Source organism: Cololabis saira, chromosome 21 (assembly GCF_033807715.1).
Source record: "Cololabis saira isolate AMF1-May2022 chromosome 21, fColSai1.1, whole genome shotgun sequence".
In the NCBI taxonomy this organism is placed as follows: domain Eukaryota; kingdom Metazoa; phylum Chordata; class Actinopteri; order Beloniformes; family Belonidae; genus Cololabis; species Cololabis saira.
Window position 1 is genome coordinate 1769117 of NC_084607.1, and position 19736 is coordinate 1788852.

At 44.1% G+C, this 19736-nt stretch overlaps 1 protein-coding gene across 5 annotated transcripts in view; it reads right to left on the minus strand.

Annotated features, from left to right (window-relative positions):
• LOC133422361 (integrin alpha-3-like) overlaps positions 1-19736 on the minus strand; it is a 50158-nt gene that overhangs the window by 19386 nt on the left and 11036 nt on the right. For all 5 annotated transcript variants that reach the window (XR_009770736.1, XM_061712331.1, XM_061712328.1 and 2 more), the window contains exons 3-14: positions 16695-16822; positions 16494-16579; positions 14584-14720; positions 12988-13094; positions 12350-12442; positions 9879-9938; positions 8556-8709; positions 8091-8284; positions 7476-7564; positions 7208-7341; positions 5699-5776; positions 5293-5360 (exon numbers count right to left, since the gene is read on the minus strand). Coding sequence is in view for 4 of the 5 variants with exons in the window: in XM_061712331.1 (XP_061568315.1) it covers positions 5293-5360; positions 5699-5776; positions 7208-7341; positions 7476-7564; positions 8091-8284; positions 8556-8709; positions 9879-9938; positions 12350-12442; positions 12988-13094; positions 14584-14720; positions 16494-16579; positions 16695-16822 (1328 nt within the window). In the remaining variant the exon portion in view is untranslated. The remainder of the gene's footprint in view (positions 1-5292; positions 5361-5698; positions 5777-7207; positions 7342-7475; positions 7565-8090; positions 8285-8555; positions 8710-9878; positions 9939-12349; positions 12443-12987; positions 13095-14583; positions 14721-16493; positions 16580-16694; positions 16823-19736) is intronic.

Here is a 19736-nt window from a genome sequence, read left to right on the forward strand (position 1 = left end):
GAGGAAACATATGTTTCAACGTTATACGACTAGTTTTTTAGTTCGACTAGTTCGAGAAGAAAGTCGAAATTTTGAGAAAAAAGTTGAAATTTTGAGAAAAAAGTTGAAATTTTGAGAAAAAAGTCGAAATTTTGAGAAAAAAGTAAACATTTTGAGAAAAAAAGTTGAGAGAAAAGTCAAAATTTTGAGAAAAAAAGTAGAGAAAAAAGTCAAAATTTTGAGAAAAAAGTCGTAATTTTGAGAAAAAAGTTGAGAACAAGTCGAAATTTTGTGAAGAAATTCGAGAAAAAAATCGAAATTTTGAGAAAAGTCAAAATTTTGAGAAAAAAGTCGAGAAAAAGTCGTAATTTTGAGAAAAAAGTGAAAATGTCGATAAAAAAGTCGAAATTTTGAAAAAGAGTCAAAATTTTGAGAAAAAAGTTGAGAATAAGTCGAAATTTTGTGAAAAAAGACGAGAAAAAGTTAAAATTTTGAGAAAAAATTCGAGAAAAAAAATCGAAATTTTGAGAAAAGAGTCCAAATTTTGAGAAAAAAGTCGAGAGAAAGTCGTATTTTGAGAAAAAAGTCGAAATGTCGGTAAAAAAGTCAAAATGTCGATAAAAAAGTCTAAATTTTGTGAAAAAAGACGAAATTTTGAGAAAAAAGTCGAGAAAAAAGTCGAAATTTTGAGAAAAAAGTCGAAAATGTCGAGAAAAAATGTAATAATAAATTCTTGAGAACAAATTTTCCTTTGGTGTGTTTCTCTTCACCTTTGAAGAGGAAACTTATGTTTCAACGTTATACGACTAGTTTTTTAATTAAGATGAGAACCCGTTAACTCTCCTTTCCACTTTCACCTAAGGCTAAAGAAGTTCATTTTAAAATAATGAATGAGATTTATCCATGTAATGATTTTCTACATAAAAGGTTTTATTTAGGTTTGAATATTTGTACTTTTTGTAACACAGACATAGAAACCTTAGAGCATCTTTTTTCCTCTTGTTTCTAACCAGGACCTTTTATGAAGCTTTAATACTGGATAACCTATAATAATTAAACCATTCCTATTCTTACATTCGAAAGCATTAAAGTTGGTTTACAAGTGGAGGACAAAAAAATAGACTTTGGAATTAATAATTTGATTATATTGGCTAAATCTTTTATTCATAAATGTTGCTTTTTGAAAATTAATCCAATCTTTATTGCATATTTAAACGGAATAATTCAGTACAAAAAATATTTAAAATCTTGCACGATTCAAAAGCCGAGCATCTTCAGAAGTATCTTTGTTCCCTAATTCCTGACTCATCACTTTCTTTCTTTCTTTCTTTCTTTTTGTTTGTTTATTCCTTTTCTTTCTTTTTCGCTGTGTATTTTCTCTGTTTTGTTTTACTTATTGGTCGCTGGTTGTTCTTTGATGAAAATGTTCTTTTGTAATGAATAATGTGCCTTGTTTTTTTGTAAATTCAATGAGAAAAAAAAAGGATGATGGAAAAGAGACAGTCACGGTTTGTTACTTCCTGTTTTATTTTGAAGGCTGTGTCTTTTTGTTTGAGGCCCCGTTTCCACGTAGCAGAAACGCTGGTGTTTTCATGCGTTTTGTCCGTTCATTTACACGAAAACGAAGCTCAAAGTCTCCAAAAACCATCATTTCTGAAAACTCCGGCCAAAGTGGAGATTTTCAAAAACTCCGTCTTCACGTTTGCTTGTAAACGGAGAGAAACGGACATTTAGGCTTCAGAACGTCACATTATGAGACAGAAACGTCACCAGCGTCATGAGTGACACCTGTGGTTACAATTAGTTTGTAACCGTCAATATTTTCTTGTATTTTACCTGTTTTATATTCTAACGTCACACTTAAAAGTAACTCCACTTCTCTGTCACTCCAAACCAAAGACTCTGGTTCATCTTGGAAGTAACTGGAAGTTACTCGTGTCATTTGTTGATGTGTTTTTCCAGGATTCTGATTGGCTAGCATGACTTTATCTTCTCGTTACACTGCCCCCTGCAGGTTTGGCTGCTCATAGCACCTTAACAGATATTTATGCAGGTTCCTGGAAATGATGGGATTTTCAAAACGTAGAGGGAAATATCCGTTCGAGAAATTTTGAGAAAAAAGTTGAAATTTTGAGAAAAAAGTAAAAACTTTGAGAAAAAAAGTTGAGAGAAGAGTCAAAATTTTGAGAAAAAAAGTTGAGAAAAAAGTCAAAATTTTGAGAAAAAAGTAAAAATTTTGAGAAAAAAGTTGAGAACAAGTCGAAATTTTGTGAAAAAAGACGAGAAAAAAATTGAAATTTTGAGAAAAGTCAAAATTTTGAGAAAAAAGTCAAAATGTCGATAAAAAAGTCGAAATTTTGAGAAAAGAGTCCAAATTTTGAGAAAAAAGTTGAGAATAAGTCGAAATTTTGTGAAAAAAGACGAGAAAAAGTCAAAATTTTGAGAAAAAATTAGAGAAAAAAAATCGAAATTTTGAGAAAAGAGTCAAAATTTTGAGAAAAAAGTTGAGAACAAGTCGAAATTTTGTGAAAAAAGACGAGAAAAAGTCAAAATTTTGAGAAAAAATTCGAGAAAAAAATCGAGAAAAAGTCGTATTTTGAGAAAAAAGTCGAAATGTCGGTAAAAAAGTCAAAATGTCGATAAAAAAGTCGAAATTTTGTAAAAAAAAAGACGAAAAAAAGCCACAATTTTGAGAAAAAAGTCGAGAATGTCGAGAAAAAAGTCAAAATGTTGAGAAGTAACTCCACTTCTCTGTCACTCCAAACCAAAGACTCTGGTTCATCTTGGAAGTAACTGGAAGTTACTCGTGTCATTTGTTGATGTTTTTTTCCAGGATTCTGATTGGCTAGCATGACTTTATCTTCTCGTTACACTGCCCCCTGTAGGTTTGGCTGCTCATAGCACCTTAACAGATATTTATGCAGGTTCCTGGAAATGATGGGATTTTTGAAAACGTAGAGGGGGAAATATCAATTTGAGAAATTTTGAGAAAAAAGATGAAATGTCGGGAAGAAAGTGGAGAAAAATTCGAAATTTTGAGAAAAAAATCGAAATTTTGTGAAAAAAGCCGAGAACAAGTCGAAATTTTGTGAAAAAAGACGAGAAAAAGTAAAAAATTTTAGAAAAAATTCGAGAAAAAATCGTAATTTTGAGAAAAAAGTCGAAATGTCGGTAAAAAAGTCAAAATGTCGATAAAAAAGTTGAAATTTTGTGAAAAAAGACGAAAAAAAAGTCGAAATGTTGAGAAGTAACTCCACTTCTCTGTCACTCCAAACCAAAGACTCTGGTTCATCTTGGAAGTAACTGGAAGTTACTCGTGTCATTTGTTGATGTTTTTTTCCAGGATTCTGATTGGCTAGCATGACTTTATCTTCTCGTTACACTGCCCCCTGTAGGTTTGGCTGCTCATAGCACCTTAACAGATATTTATGCAGGTTCCTGGATTTTTATAAACTTAGAGGGAAATATCAGTTTTTGTAAATACCCGGCTACGTGGAAACGTGGCCTCAGTTCTGGTTTTTTGATTCTTGTTTTAGCTCTGGTTTTCCTGCTCAGCAGCGTTTTGGTTTTGTTTAAGTTAAATAAACAACACTCTGACGTCTTCCTCGTCTTCCTCGTCTTCCTGCACTGCAAAAACTCAAAATCTTAACAAGAATATTTGTCTTATTTCTAGGTAAAATGTCTCATTTTTAGTCAAAAAAATCATCTCATCACTGGAAAAAAACACGATTTTCACCTGTTTCAAGTAAATTTTCACTTGAAATAAGTAGAAAAATCTGCCAGTGGAACAAGATGTTTTTGCTTGTAATGAGAAGATAAATCTTGTTCCACTGGCAGATCTTTCTACTTATTTCAAGTGAAAATTTACTTGAAACAGGTGAAAATCGTCAAATAACAAGTTATTTTTCTGGTGATGACTCTTGTTTTAAGTGTAATGAGATATTTTGACTAAAAATGAAACATTTTAACTAGAAATAAGACAAATATTCCTGGTAAGATTTTGAGATTTTGCAGTGAAGTCCTCCTCGTCTCTGACACACACACACACTTGTCTGGAGGAGTGTGTGTGTGTGTGTGTGTGTGCGTGCGTCTGTGTGTGTGTGTGTGTGTGTGTGTGTGTGTGTGTGTGTGTGTGTGTGTGCGTGCGTCTGTGTGTGTGTGTGTGTGTGTGTGTGTGTGTGTGTGTGTGCGTGCGTGCGTGCGTGCGTGCGTGCGTGCGTGCGTGCGTGTGTGTGTGTGTGTGCGTTTCAGAGGACGTGTCTGGTTGTGTAATGTCCTCACGCAGGAGGACACACAAGGACATGATGTCACCAGACATGACCGGGGTGTAGTGGGCGTTGTCACGGCAACGGGGTGTGATCTCATCTCTGATTGGTCCCGTAATAAATATTAATAAAAGACCCAGAAGAAAACAGAGGTCCTGAGGAAGTGTGTGTTTAATTAATGGAGCACTCACACACACACACACACACACACACACACACACACACACACACACACACACACACACACACACACACACACACACACACACACACACACACACACACACACACACACACACACACACACACACAGGAAACTGGCCGACGTCGTTAACGAGCATAACAAGCTAATCAACATCAGTCAACGGGAGGAGCAGGTCATGTGAACTAATGAATGAATGAATGAATGAATGAATGAAGTTTATGTCTTGCTGCTTTTAATGTTGATGTAAAGCACTTGAATGACCTTGTGTTGAATTGTGCTATACAAATAAACCTGCCATATTCAGTCATAACAACACAAAAACAACACAACACCAAAAAACACAAAACCAATAATCATGTGACGCCGTCACTGACGCCGTCACTGACGCCGTCACTGACCTGCACCTCCCAAAAATTGTAGCTACGCGTGGAGGCGACGCAGACCAAACGCAGACGAGAGGACTGTGATTGGTTCTCTTGGTAGCAACACATTTTTGGTTTCCGGTTTGAAACAGTCGTGAACTTTCAGCCTCTTTTCTTCGTGTATGTGTGATTTATTTTTGGTTTTGTTTTTTTGAACAATAGTTGTCCTTATCTCCTCGATTCACCGGAAAAGTTGGATAAACCATTCAGGAAAAGATCGCTAACTAGCGGTCACGGGGGGAACTGCACCGCAGATAAATGGAGTGATGGAGAAGTCTGGAGGTTCACGACGGCGTCACGGCGACGGCGTCACGGCGACGGCGTGGGCACGGCGTCGATTTGACGCAGAACCATAAATCAGGCTTTAAAAGGAAGCGTTTGGGAGCAGGATGTCGGGAAAAAGATGAAACTGTCGACTCACTGATGTCGTCTTTGTCGCTCCGCTGTCGGCCGGAGATCGAGTACGAGAAACAAACCTCCACCTGGATACTGGAGACAGAGTTAGCTTAGCTTAGCTACAAACCTCCACCTGGATACTGGAGACAGAGTTAGCTTAGCTTAGCTACAAACCTCCACCTGGATACTGGGAGACAGAGTTAGCTTAGCTTAGCTACAAACCTCCACCAGGATACTGGAGACAGAGTTAGCTTAAAAAATGTACCTGGTCGCAGAAACCAACACCTGGACACACCTGCTAGCATGGTGAACACGTTAGCATGGTGAACATATTAGCATGTGGACATATTAGCATGCTGGATATGTTAGAATGGTGAACAAACATGATCATTCCACATTAGCATGTTAGCATGGTTAGCTCTGAATCTTACCACAAGTCACAGCCGTTCGGGTCGACGACCTCCGGAGAAACTCGGAGCGTCTTGTTCAGTCGGACGACGGGACGAGACCTGATCAACCAATCACAGATCAACCAATCACAGATCAATCAATCACAGATCAATCAATCACAGATCAATCAATCACAGATCAATCAATCACAGATCAATTGTAGCACGTGAGATTGGAACTAGCAGTTAGCAGTTCGGGCGGGGATCAGCAACCCGCGGCTCTTTAGCACCCCCCTAGTGGCTCCTGGAGCTTTTTCAAAAATGTTTGAAAATGGAAATAGATGGGGAGGGAAATATATTTTTTGTCTTAACTTGGTTTCTGTTGGAGGACAAACATGACACAACAATTTTTAACGTTTTCCAATGCTGTAAAAATGTGTAGATTAATGTTGAAATACAATTTCAAGAATTAAGTCGAAACTTTGCCTTTTTTCTCGACATTTTGACTTTTTTCTTGAGATTGTACTTCAACATAAATATCGACATTTCGACTTTTTTCTCGAAATTTTGACTTTTTCTCGACATTTCACTTTTTTCTCATTATTGGTGCAAATTAGCCCAGCCCCATCTTCTGATTGGTCGATATTTGATAGATCCTATTTTCTGCCATAACTTTTGAATGGTTTGACATAAAGAGTCGTGAGTGGTGTCATCGGACTTAGTTTTGAGTCCTTGACCTTTATTGGTGAAAATTGCACATGCGAGGGCCCGTTCATCCGTTCATCGCTGCTGCAGCTTTAATTGTCTTTTGTTTTTTGGTCCAATATGGCTCTTTCAAAATATTGGGTTCTGCCCCCTGGGTTGGGGTGAGGGTTCCTCCCCGGGACTCGTACCTGGGACTCGTACGGGACTCGTACCTGAGCAAGGCGGCCGTGTCGTCCAGGGACTCGTACGGGACTCGTACCTGAGCAAGGTGACCGTGTCGTCCAGGGACTCGTACGGGACTCGTACGGGACTCGTACCCGGGACTCGTACGGGACTCGTACCTGAGCAAGGCGACCGTGTCGTCCAGGGACTCGTACGGGACTCGTACCTGAGCAAGGCGACCGTGTCGTCCAGGGACTCGTACGGGACTCGTACCTGAGCAAGGCGACCGAGTCATCCAGGGACTCGTACGGGACTCGTACGGGACTCGTACGGGACTCGTACCTGAGCAAGGCGACCGAGTCGTCCAGGGACTCGTACGGGACTTGTACCCGGGACTCGTACGGGACTCGTACCTGATCAAGGCCACCGTGTCGTCCAGGGACTCGTGCGGGACTCATTCGGGACTCGTACCTGAGCAAGGCGACCGAGTCGTCCAGGGACTCGTACGGGACTTGTACCCGGGACTCGTACGGGACTCGTACCTGAGCAAGGCGACCGAGTCGTCCAGGGACTCGTACGGGACTTGTACCCGGGACTCGTACGGGACTCGTACCTGAGCAAGGCCACCGTGTCGTCCAGGGACTCGTACGGGACTTGTACCCGGGACTCGTACGGGACTCGTACCTGAGCAAGGCGACCGTGTCGTCCAGGGAACCCACCAGCAGGTCTGGGAAGCCGTTCCCGTCCACGTCCAGACCGGGAGAGAGGGAGTAGCCGAAAGAGCTGAAGGCCGGGGAGACGCTGCTGCCCCGGATCACCTGTACAGGTACACACATATATATATATATATATATACACACATATATATATATAATATATATGTGTGTGTGTGTGTGTGTGTGTGTGTGTGTGTGTGTGTGTGTGTGTGTGTGTGTGTGTGTGTGTTCCAGACCTGGCCTGGTTCCTCCGATATTCCTCCTCTACTTCCGTACCAGATCATCACACTCCCCGAGTCGTGGAACGGAGCTCCCACTGCAAAGTCTGGACACACAAAACAATAAACAACAAAAACAACAACCTATTTTAGCATGACATCACAGGATGACGTCACGTGATGACATCATCCCACTGCAAAGTCTGTACACAACAGTCTCTGGTTACTGATGACATCACGACCAAACAGGAAGTCGGCCAGTTTGAATTAATCGTGTAATTTTGGCGCAATTTCTTCCATTTTCACGTGTCGTACTTTAACGAACTCCTCCTAGCAGGATCGTCCGTTCAACATAAAACTCGCTCAGGAGACACAAAAGACGTTAAACATGAAAAGTTATCAAAATCGTGAGTTTTTGTGAAATGTCGTGGCCGTGGCGCCGCGTCAAACTTCAACGTTAAACAGGAAGTGATTCTAGTAGCTGATTGGTCCATATTTGATAGTTCCTACTTTCTGCCAGAACTTTTGAACGGGTTGATATAAAGACTCGTGGGTGATAAGATCACGGCGGGGTCACGTGATGACATCACGGCGGGGTCACTTGATGACCTCACGGCGGGGTCGTGACCTCACCCTGGACTCCGTCCTGGTCCAGGTCTCCGGCTGCAGACACAGACATCCCGAAGGCCGACCCGGCCGGGCCGGTCAGAACCGCGCTGGCGTCGGGGGGGAAGCTCCCGCCCCGGTTCAGGTACACGTACACGGCCCCGCCCACTTCCTGCTCACGCAGGAAGTAGAACGGAGCTCCCACCAGCAGGTCGTCCCACCTGGACGGAGGTCAAAGGTCATGGAGGTGATGGATGGATGGATGGATGGATGGATGGATGGATGGATGGATGGATGGATGATGGATGGATGGATGATGGATGGATGGATGGATGATGGATGGATGGATGGATGATGGATGGATGATGGATGGATGGATGGATGATGGATGGATGGATGGATGATGGATGGATGGATGGATGATGGATGGATGGATGGATGATGGATGGATGGATGGATGATGGATGGATAGATGGATAGATAGATAGATACCCGTCATCGTTGACGTCAGCCGTTGCCACGGCGTTTCCAAAGTACGATCCCATCTGTTTCCCTCTCAGCGTTTCCATGACGACCAGACGCCCCGCCCGTTTGACGGCCAGCAGGACAGAACCACGGACGTCCTCCTTCCGGTCCTTGGGAGCTCCTGTTGGACCAGAACCTGGTTAGATCTGGGGCAGAGCCGGAGCCGGAGCCGGAGCCAGAGCCGGAGCCGGAGCCGGAGCCGGAGTGATGAGATTTTTTGACTAAAAATAAGACATTTTAACTAGAAATTAAAGCTGCAAGCAGCGATGAACGGGCCCTCGCCCCCATGAACATATCAGAAATGACACCACCCACGACTTCCTATGTCAAACCATTCAAAGGTTATAGCAGAAAATAGGGACAACCAATCAGAAGAAGGGGCGGGGCTAATTTTCACTAATTATGGTCAAGGACTCAATACCGAGTCCCATGACACCACCCACAACTCTCTATGTGAAACCATTCAAGAGTTATGGCAGATAAAAGTATTCTAGGGGGCGCTGTTGAGCCGTTAGGCCACGCCCATTAATGCAAACCATGAAATATCAAATTTATCGCCAGGCCTGACTTGCATGTAAAATTTGGTGCCTTTTGGGGAACTATCAAATATGGAACAATCAGATGAAGGGGGGCGCGCTTTTTGGCGTCTAGCGTCGCCACGGTAACACTTTTGAAAGAGAAAAGTAATGCGCGTAGTCGCAGGATGGAGACACACATTTTGATGTATAACACATCTGGGTGCACGTTACGGTTCGGGCCGCATTAACTGCCGAAGGAATGGCATAAATTTCGCCAAAATGACACGATTAATTCAAAATGGCCGACTTCCTGTTGGATTTCGGCCATGGCTCCGAGAGACTTTTCTTTAAGTTGTGACATGATACAGGTGTGTACCGATTTTCGTGCATGTACGTCAAACTGTATTGTGGGGCTTGAGGAACGAAGTTTTCTAGGGGGCGCTGTTGAGCCGTTAGGCCACGCCCATTAATGTAAACCATTAAATATCACATTTATCACCAGGCCTGGCTTTGTGCAAAATTTGGTGACTTTTTGGGCACGTTTAGGGGGAAAAAAGACCCTCCTTTCGTCAGAAGAAAGAATAAAAAAAAAAACATACAATAGGGCCTTCGCACTGTAAGTGCTTGGGCCCTAATAAGACAAATATTCCTGGTAAGATTTTGAGTTTTTGCAGTGTAGCAGCACAAACATCTGTTTGGTGATCCAACTCTGAGGTGCAGATGGAGCAGGTACTAGTTTAAAAGCGCCGTTAGAGACGTGAAGGGGGGTCACCTGTGACGATGGTCTCCTGGTCCCGGGACAGCAGCCGGCGGCCCCGGGTCACCGAGTATCCTGCAGAGTGGGAGAGTTTAATATATGAAATATAAATTAAATATGAATATTTAAGCAATACATCCCGCCAGGCCGTGGTATACGCTCGTTCTATCACAGCTGAGCGGCGTCTCCGGCCGACGTGGAGTGATTATTGCCTTTATAAAACGGTTACCAATAATGTAAATATGAAAGAGGAATACACAATCTATTTGATGTAGTTTTTAATTAATCAGAAATACATATTATCCAGTAAAAATATCCCACTGTGTAAAACAATAGTCCATCTCTCCAGATGTAGCTCCGCATGTCGGAGACAGGAACTCCTCCATCCATCCATCGTTAGCTCCTCCCCGCTAACGTTAGCTCCTCCCCGCTAACATTAGCTCCTCCCCGGAGATCAACGTTTACCCTCAACATGCCTCATTAATTATTAATGAAAATAAAAAATAAACTTTAACACCAGCTACTTTTTTCTACCTGCTGTAACCGTCAACAAATCTGTACCAGTTGGTTGTTGTCATGGAAACGTTGTTGCTTCCCTGACGCGGAATGATCTGCTGTGATGAGACTTTAGAATAGAAGCCGTGGTATAAGCTCATTATACCACAGTTAACAACCAATCAGATCATTATACCACAGTTAACAACCAATCAGATCATTATACCACAGTTAACAACCAATCAGATCATTATACCACAGTTAACAACCAATCAGATCATTATACCACAGTTAACAACCAATCAGATCATTATACCACAGTTAACAACCAGTCAGATCATTATACCACAGTTAACAACCAATCAGATCATTATACCACAGTTAACAACCAATCAGATCATTATACCACAGTTAACAACCAATCAGATCATTATACCACAGTTAACAACCAATCAGATCATTATACCACAGTTAACAACCAATCAGAGTGCAGGATTTCACCTTTCCGTTTTCTAATAGTATTTTTATGTCTCAGAGAGAGCAGGGAGTGAGGGATCATGGGTAGTTGATGGGGCTCTTTGCAGTAACACAGTAACCAATCGTGGCTCTGACTGGTTGGACGCCCCTGGACTAGAGGTTTAACCCCAACCCGAACCCCAACCCTCCGGTCTGAGGATCTAGAGCAGGGGTGTCCAAAGTCGGTCCTCGAGGGCCGGTGTCCTGCATGTTTTAGATGTCTCCTTGCTTCAACACACCTGATTCAAATTAACGGTCTCACCAGCTCATCAAGGTCTGGACAACTCTGTTGGTGACACGGCTTCTTTTATCACGGTGGGCTGAAGCAGGGAAACATCTGAAACCTGCAGGACACCGGCCCTCCAGGACCCACTTTGGACTCCCCTGGTCTAGAGGGTTAACCCCGACCTGAACCCCAACCCTCCGGTCTGAGGATCTAGGTCAGGGGTGTCAACTCATTTTTCTTGGCGGGCCGGATTTGACCAATTTTTTTCTCGCGGGCTGCACGCTCAAAATAACAAAAACAGTGCGAAAATGTTTTTCTCTAATTCTTTTTTTTTACTATTGTTATCTAATCCAATATCAGTTTAGTTCATTTTAAAGGAAATATGCACTTTATTTGTTTATGTAATAAATAATTGCTCGGGGGTCATGTTCTGGGTATGGGTCTCTGGAAAGCATCTAGAGACAACTCTGTTGTATTAGACGCTATATAAATAAAATTGAATTGAAAATAAAATTGAATTGAATTGAATTGTTTACACTCTAATTATGTCAAATATATTTCTTCAGGATCTTTTCTTGATATTTCTCATTTTTTTTCAAATTATGTAAGATACTTTTAATATCATTTTACAAAGATAAACAGAAACAAGTATGTTTTTTTTATATTTCGCTTTTTTATAGGAAATTTAATTAAAAGCAAAATCTTTCTTATTACATCCAAGTGTTTCTTTGTGATTTAGAGATTTTTCCAGTACAATTAAGTGTATTTATTTTTAAAAATTGGCGCAGATATTTACGCCAGTGTGCCGAAAAAGTCAGCACTTCTTTTTTAACTGTTTTACTTTGTCACTATCCTCGTATTCAAAACTGAAATTCTCTGAATAAATATTTTATCATCTTTTTTAGCAGTGATATCTTTCCTGCCAAAATATATAATAGTAGTCAGTTAATAAAAATAAACCACCGTCTACAAAGAAATAAAATCGGCAAATGCATTCTAGAAAACTAAATAAATGTCCAACTGCTCTCTTTGTGGAATAATGATGGATTTGTAGAAGAAATATATTATGGGATATGCTGCGATTCATGGCAATTATTCATGCCTTCCTTTTTAGTAAATTAACATTTAGTTTTTTTGCGTGCCTTCTCGCGGGCCGCATGAAAATCTCTCTCGGGCCGCACATTTGACACCCCTGATCTAGAGGGTTAACCCCGACCCTCCGGTCTGAGGATCTAGAGGGTTAACTCACCGATGTAGATGTTTCTGTGTCTCAGGTTGGAGAAGGACGTCTTCTGGGTGTCGAACACGACCTCCGGGTTCATCCAGGACACGTGCACGTTCCCTGAAACAAACACGCAGAAGCTGATGACGGTTTCAGCACCGGGGAACTAAACGTTGCTCTGAGGGAACTAAACGTTGCTCTGAGGGAACTAGACGTTGCTCTGAGGGAACTAAACGTTGCTCTGAGGGAACTAAACGTTGCTCTGAGGGAACTAAACGTTGCTCTGAGGGAACTAAACGTTGCTCTGAGGGAACTAAACGTTGCTCTGAGGGAACTAAACGTTGCTCTGAGGGAACTAAACGTTGCTCTGAGGGAACTAAACGTTGCTCTGAGGGAACTAAATGTTGCTCTGAGGGAACTAAACGTTGCTCTGAGGGAACTAAACGTTGCTCTGAGGGAATTAAACGTTGCTCTGAGGGAATTAAACGTGTCTCTGAGGGAACTAAACGTTATTACACAGAAGTCACGGAGAGGTTGGTGATGTCACTGCTGGGGCGGTGGTGTCACGGAGGGGGCGGTGATGTCACTGCTGGGGCGGTGATGTCACTGCTGGGGCGGTGATGTCACTGCTGGGGCGGTGATGTCACGGAGGGGGCGGGGCCTACCTTGCCACTCGTAGCTTCCCGGTGACCCCACGATGACCTCGGTGTCGGTGATGGCGGCCGACATCCCCATGTTGCACATGGCCTCGGTGCTGACGTCCCCCAGGTGGCTGGAACACAGGTGAGAGGGTGAGGGGGCGGGGCTACCTGGTCATGTGACCTACCTGTCCGGGTTCTGGTCATGTGACCCATAGACATATAAACGTAGACGCCTCGTGACATGCTGGAACGTAATCCAGCGTCGCCGCCATCTTGGATGGGTCTCCTCACTCCAGGCTAGCATCCAGGCTAGCATCCAGGCTAGCACCCAGGCTAGCACCCAGGCTAGCATCAGGCAAAAGTCAAAATGTCGAGAAAAAAGTCTAAATTTTGAGAAAAAAGTCCAAATGTTGCGAAAAAAGTCGAAATGTCGTAATCCAGCGGCGCCGCCATATTGGATGGGTCTCCTCACTCCAGGCTAGCATCCAGGCTAGCATCCAGGCTAGCACCCAGGCTAGCACCCAGGCTAGCATCAGGCAAAAGTCAAAATGTCGAGAAAAAAGTCTAAATTTTGAGAAAAAAGTCCAAATGTTGCGAAAAAAGTCGAAATGTCGTAATCCAGCGGCGCCGCCATATTGGATGGGTCTCCTCACTCCAGGCTAGCATCCAGGCTAGCACCCAGGCTAGCACCCAGGCTAGCATCCAGGCTAGCACCCAGGCTAGCACCCAGGCTAGCACCCAGGCTAGCAGCGCCAGAGTCAACCGGACTCAACGGAGAGTGAGCAACTATAGCCCGTATTTTGTACAGCTTACGGTTGCAATAACCGGTGCAGTATTGAAACAAGATCGCGTGGGATTACCTTTCACAAGTAAGATTGAACAATAATTTAGGCTATTTTACCATTTATAATCTTATATCATCGTAACGTTACTTATGTGTAATGTGAAGAAAAAAGTAAATAGCATAATACAAAGTCTTTCAGCATAAAAGTACGTATTCTTAATGTGTGACAGCGTCCTGTATCATAACTAAATCTCTGCCGTTTGTAACAAACCAAACCGTGTGAAAATCGGGTAGAAATTCAGGCAGTTATGGATGATTGTAGTCGGGGATAAAACCTTCCTCAGTAGAAATAAATGCAGAGACCCATCCAAGATGGCGGCCGGAAGCCTCATTGAAGACCCATCCACGATCCAAGACCTGCAGGGCTGGTTCTGGTTCTGGTCATGTGACCTACCTGCAGGGCTGGTTCTGGTTCTGGTTCTGGTCATGTGACCTACCTGCAGGGCTGGTCATGGTTCTGGTCATGTGACCTACCTGCAGGGCTGGTTCTGGTCATGTGACCCACCTGCAGGGCTGGTTCTGGTTCTGGTTCTGGTTCTGGTCATGTGACCCACCTGCAGGGCTGGTTCTGGTCATGTGACCCACCTGCAGGGCTGGTTCTGGTTCTAGTCATGTGACCCACCTGCAGGGCTGGTTCTGGTTCTGGTTCTGGTTCTGGTCATGTGACCCACCTGCAGGGCTGGTTCTGGTTCTGGTCATGTGACCTACCTGCAGGGCTGGTTCTGGTCATGTGACCCACCTGCAGGGCTGGTTCTGGTTCTGGTCATGTGACCTACCTGCAGGGCTGGTCCGGGTTCTGCCAGTGCGGGTCGTCGTCGTCGTACCGCAGGTCGTTTCCACGGAGATAGCAGCGACCAATCATGTGCCTGAGCTTGAAGGCTCCGTAGAGCTTGACGAAGCGATGGCCGCAAACCTGCCGACACAGACGCACCATGCACACGTTCACCTGTCACACGTTCACGTTCCCTCCATCCTTAACTCCATCTGTTCATTTATATCCAGTTTTCCGTTTAAGACGTTTCTATTCCTCTGAAACGCCCTGTTTTATTTCATTTCAGTGAACGTGTAACCATGTGACCACAGCCTCGCATCAGGAGCAAATATACCAAATTAACCACACCTGTGGTTTGCTTGGCTGCCCAGTATATATATATATATATATATATATATATATATATATATATATATATATATATATATATATATATATATATATATATATAAGGCCCATGCACCCACACACTCTCCCTCTTTCTACCGACTGGGACGGATGGCGGGGCCACCGTTCACCGCCGAGTGACAGTGATGGATTACAGGTTCACTGAAATGAAATAAAATCGTGTTTACATACGTAAACATTCGTTCCCACTCCTGTAAAAGTCGCCTAAAACGTCTATCCAAGTTCTACCCAAAGTAAATCTGAAGCTGTTCTTGAACCGTTCGAAGTTCATGGATGGTTTTGGTCTCTTTTGAAAGGTAACACTCTGAAGTTTCTCCCCCAACTGTCAGAATCTGTAACTGCTACTATAATTGAGTAATCTAAGTTCGAACACACTGAAATAGAAGATATTTATTAGTTTTGTAACCAGATGTCTGCAGACGAATCTGTGACTTATTAGCTGGAAAACATATTGAGACACAGCCTGAAGCCTTATCTAGTGCAATTTCAAATTTGATAACAATACCACAAAAATGAGTATTTTACACATGTTTTTGTAAGATTATGTCTTACAAAGATTATTATTAGGGCCCGAGCACTTACAGTGCGAAGGCCCTATTGTATCTGAAGGAATTTTGTTTTCCTTCTTTTTTTAAATTTTTCCGACGAAAGGAGGGTCTTTTTTCCCCCTAAACGTGCCCCATAAGTCACCAAATTTTGCACCAAGCCAGTCCTGGTGAAATATTTGATATTTAATGGTTACATTAATGGGCGTGGCCTAACGGCTCAACAGCGCCCCCTAGAAAACTTTGTGCCTCAAGCCCCACAATACGGTTTGATGTAGATGCACGAAAATCGGTACACACCTGTATCATGTCACAACTTAAAGAAAAGTCTCTTGGCGCCATGGCCGAAACCCAACAGGAAGCCGGCCATTTTGAACATCTTGAATTCATTGTGTAATTTTAGCGCAATTTATGCCATTTCTTCGGCCGTTAATACGGCCCGAACCGTAACGTGCACCCAGGTGTGTTATACATCAAAATGTGCGTCTCCATCCTGCGACTACGCGCATTATTTTTCTCAGTCAAAAGCGTTACCGTGGCAACGCTAGACGCCAAAAAGCGCGCCCACCCTTCATCTGATTGGTCGTTATCTGATAGTTCCTACTTTCTGCCATAACTTTTGAATGGTTTGGTATAGAGAGTCGTGGGTGGTTTCATCCGCTAAATGTCCAGCCTGAAGAATCTACATGCAATTCATACAAGCTTCCTCTGCAGCCTGAACGTGCACAAGGGTGGAGGACCGTTCATCGCTGCTTGCAGCTTTAATTATTATTATTATTTTTATTAGACATTAGATTATGGGGAGCTAAAAAATCCTGATCGGGACAATCCTATTTGTAAGGTTTGTGCAAGATTTGTAAGATTTGTAAATGACCTAGTTTTGTCAATTTTGGACTGAGTGTGAAGTGAATATGTACTGGACGGCCCGCGGGCCACGGGTTTGAACCCGTGTGAGACTCACCAGGACGCGTCCCCCCGGCCGGCCCTGGCTGGACACGGAGACGCCCAGCCACATGTCCTCCACCAGGTCCTCAGACGGGTTCAGGCCTGACGCCGGGACAGACAGGGGACTTTGAGTGACAGCTGTGGGGGCGGAGTCTGATCTGGTTGCTATGGTGATTCGTGATGTCAGCGAGGAAAGGTGTGAGGAAAGGTTTCTCACCCGGATCCACGAGCTTCATCCTCTTGCAGTCCGATTGGTGGGCGGTAATCGGGCAGCTGTACACTCCTCCTGTCCGATTGGCCGGGACGCCAGGCTCCGCCTTCTCCCGGGGGGCTCCGACCAATAACCTGTCAGGACGACAGGTGGGAGGAGTTACCACAGGTGGGAGGAGTTACCACAGGTGGGAGGAGTTACCCACATGTGGGAGGAGTTACCCACATGTGGGAGGAGTTACCCACAGGTGGGGGGAGTTACCTACAGGTGGGAGGAGTTACCCACATGTGGGAGGAGTTACCCACATGTGGGAGGAGTTACCCACAGGTGGGAGGAGTTATCTACAGGTGGGAGGAGTTACCTACAGGTGGGAGGAGTTACCTACAGGTGGGAGGAGTTACAGGTGGGAGGAGTTACCACAGTTGGGAGGAGTTACCTACAGGTGGGAGGAGTTACAGGTGGGAGAAGTTACCACAGGTGGCAGGAGTTACAGGTGGGAGGAGTTACCCACATGTGGGAGGAGTTACCTACAGGTGGGAGGAGTTACCCACAGGTGGGAGGAGTTACCTACAGGTGGGAGGAGTTACCTACATGTGGGAGGAGTTACCCACAGGTGGGAGGAGTTACCTACAGGTGGGAGGAGTTACCCACATGTGGGAGGAGTTACCTACAGGTGGGAGGAGTTACCCACAGGTGGGAGGAGTTACCTACAGGTGGGAGGAGTTACCCACAGGTGGGAGGAGTTACCTACAGGTGGGAGGAGTTACCTACAGGTGGGAGGAGTTACCCACAGTTGGGAGGAGTTACCCACAGGTGGGAGGAGTTGCCCACAGTTGGGAGGAGTTACCTACAGGTGGGAGGAGTTACCTACAGGTGGGAGGAGTTACCCACAGGTGGGAGGAGTTACCTACAGGTGGGAGGAGTTATCTACAGGTGGGAGGAGTTACCCACAGGTGGGAGGAGTTACCTACAGGTGGGAGGAGTTATCTACAGGTGGGAGGAGTTACCCACAGGTGGGAGGAGTTACCTACAGGTGGGAGGAGTTACCTACAGGTGGGAGGAGTTATCTACAGGTGGGAGGAGTTACCCACAGGTGGGAGGAGTTATCTACAGGTGGGAGGAGTTACCCACAGGTGGGAGGAGTTACCTACAGGTGGGAGGAGTTACCTACAGGTGGGAGGAGTTACCTACAGGTGGGAGGAGTTACCCACAGGTGGGAGGAGTTACCTACAGGTGGGAGGAGTTATCTACAGGTGGGAGGAGTTACCCACAGGTGGGAGGAGTTACCTACAGGTGGGAGGAGTTACCTACAGGTGGGAGGAGTTACCCACAGGTGGGAGGAGTTACCTACAGGTGGGAGGAGTTATCTACAGGTGGGAGGAGTTACCCACAGGTGGGAGGAGTTACCTACAGGTGGGAGGAGTTACCTACAGGTGGGAGGAGTTATCTACAGGTGGGAGGAGTTACCCACAGGTGGGAGGAGTTATCTACAGGTGGGAGGAGTTACCCACAGGTGGGAGGAGTTACCTACAGGTGGGAGGAGTTGCCCACAGTTGGGAGGAGTTACCTACAGGTGGGAGGAGTTACCTACAGGTGGGAGGAGTTACCTACAGGTGGGAGGAGTTACCCACAGGTGGGAGGAGTTACCTACAGGTGGGAGGAGTTACCTACAGGTGGGAGGAGTTACCTACATGTGGGAGGAGTTACCTACAGGTGGGAGGAGTTACCTACAGGTGGGAGGAGTTACCCACAGTTGGGAGGAGTTACCTACAGGTGGGAGGAGTTACCTACAGGTGGGAGGAGTTACCCACAGGTGGGAGGAGTTACCTACAGGTGGGAGGAGTTATCTACAGGTGGGAGGAGTTACCCACAGGTGGGAGGAGTTACCTACAGGTGGGAGGAGTTACCTACAGGTGGGAGGAGTTATCTACAGGTGGGAGGAGTTACCCACAGGTGGGAGGAGTTATCTACAGGTGGGAGGAGTTACCTACAGGTGGGAGGAGTTACCTACAGGTGGGAGGAGTTACCTACAGGTGGGAGGAGTTACCTACAGGTGGGAGGAGTTACCTACAGGTGGGAGGAGTTACCTACAGGTGGGAGGAGTTACCTACAGGTGCTTATTTTCTCACTCACTGATGTGGGGAGCCATTTTTAACCATGTGACCGGAGGGTCTTTCTGCACAATAACTAGAAGCTTTACTAACACTAACTAGTGTTTTACTAACACTAACTAGAGGTTTACTAACACTAACTAGAGGTTTACTAAACACTAACTAGAGGTTTACTAACACTAACTAGAGGTTTACTAACAATAACTAACTAGAGGTTTACTAAACACTAACTAGAGGTTTACTAACACTAACTAGAGGTTTACTAACACTAACTAGAGGTTTACTAACACTAACTAGAGGTTTACTAAACACTAACTAGAGGTTTACTAACACTAACTAGAGGTTTACTAACACTAACTAGATGTTTACTAACACTAACTAGAGGTTTACTAAACACTAACTAGAGGTTTACTAACACTAACTAGAGGTTTACTAAACACTAACTAGAGGTTTACTAACACTAACTAGAGGTTTACTAAACACTAACTAGAGGTTTACTAAACACTAACTAGAGGTTTACTAAACACTAACTAGAGGTTTACTAAACACTAACTAGAGGTTTACTAACACTAACTAGAGGTTTACTAAACACTAACTAGATGTTTACTAACACTAACTAGATGTTTACTAAACACTAACTAGAGGTTTACTAAACACTAACTAGAGGTTTACTAAACACTAACTAGATGTTTACTAACACTAACTAGATGTTTACTAAACACTAACTAGAGGTTTACTAAACACTAACTAGATGTTTACTAACACTAACTAGATGTTTACTAAACACTAACTAGAGGTTTACTAAACACTAACTAGATGTTTACTAACACTAACTAGAGGTTAACTAACACTAACTAGAGGTTTACTAAACACTAACTAAAGGTTTACTAACACTAACTAGAGGTTTACTAAACACTAACTAGAGGTTTACTAAACA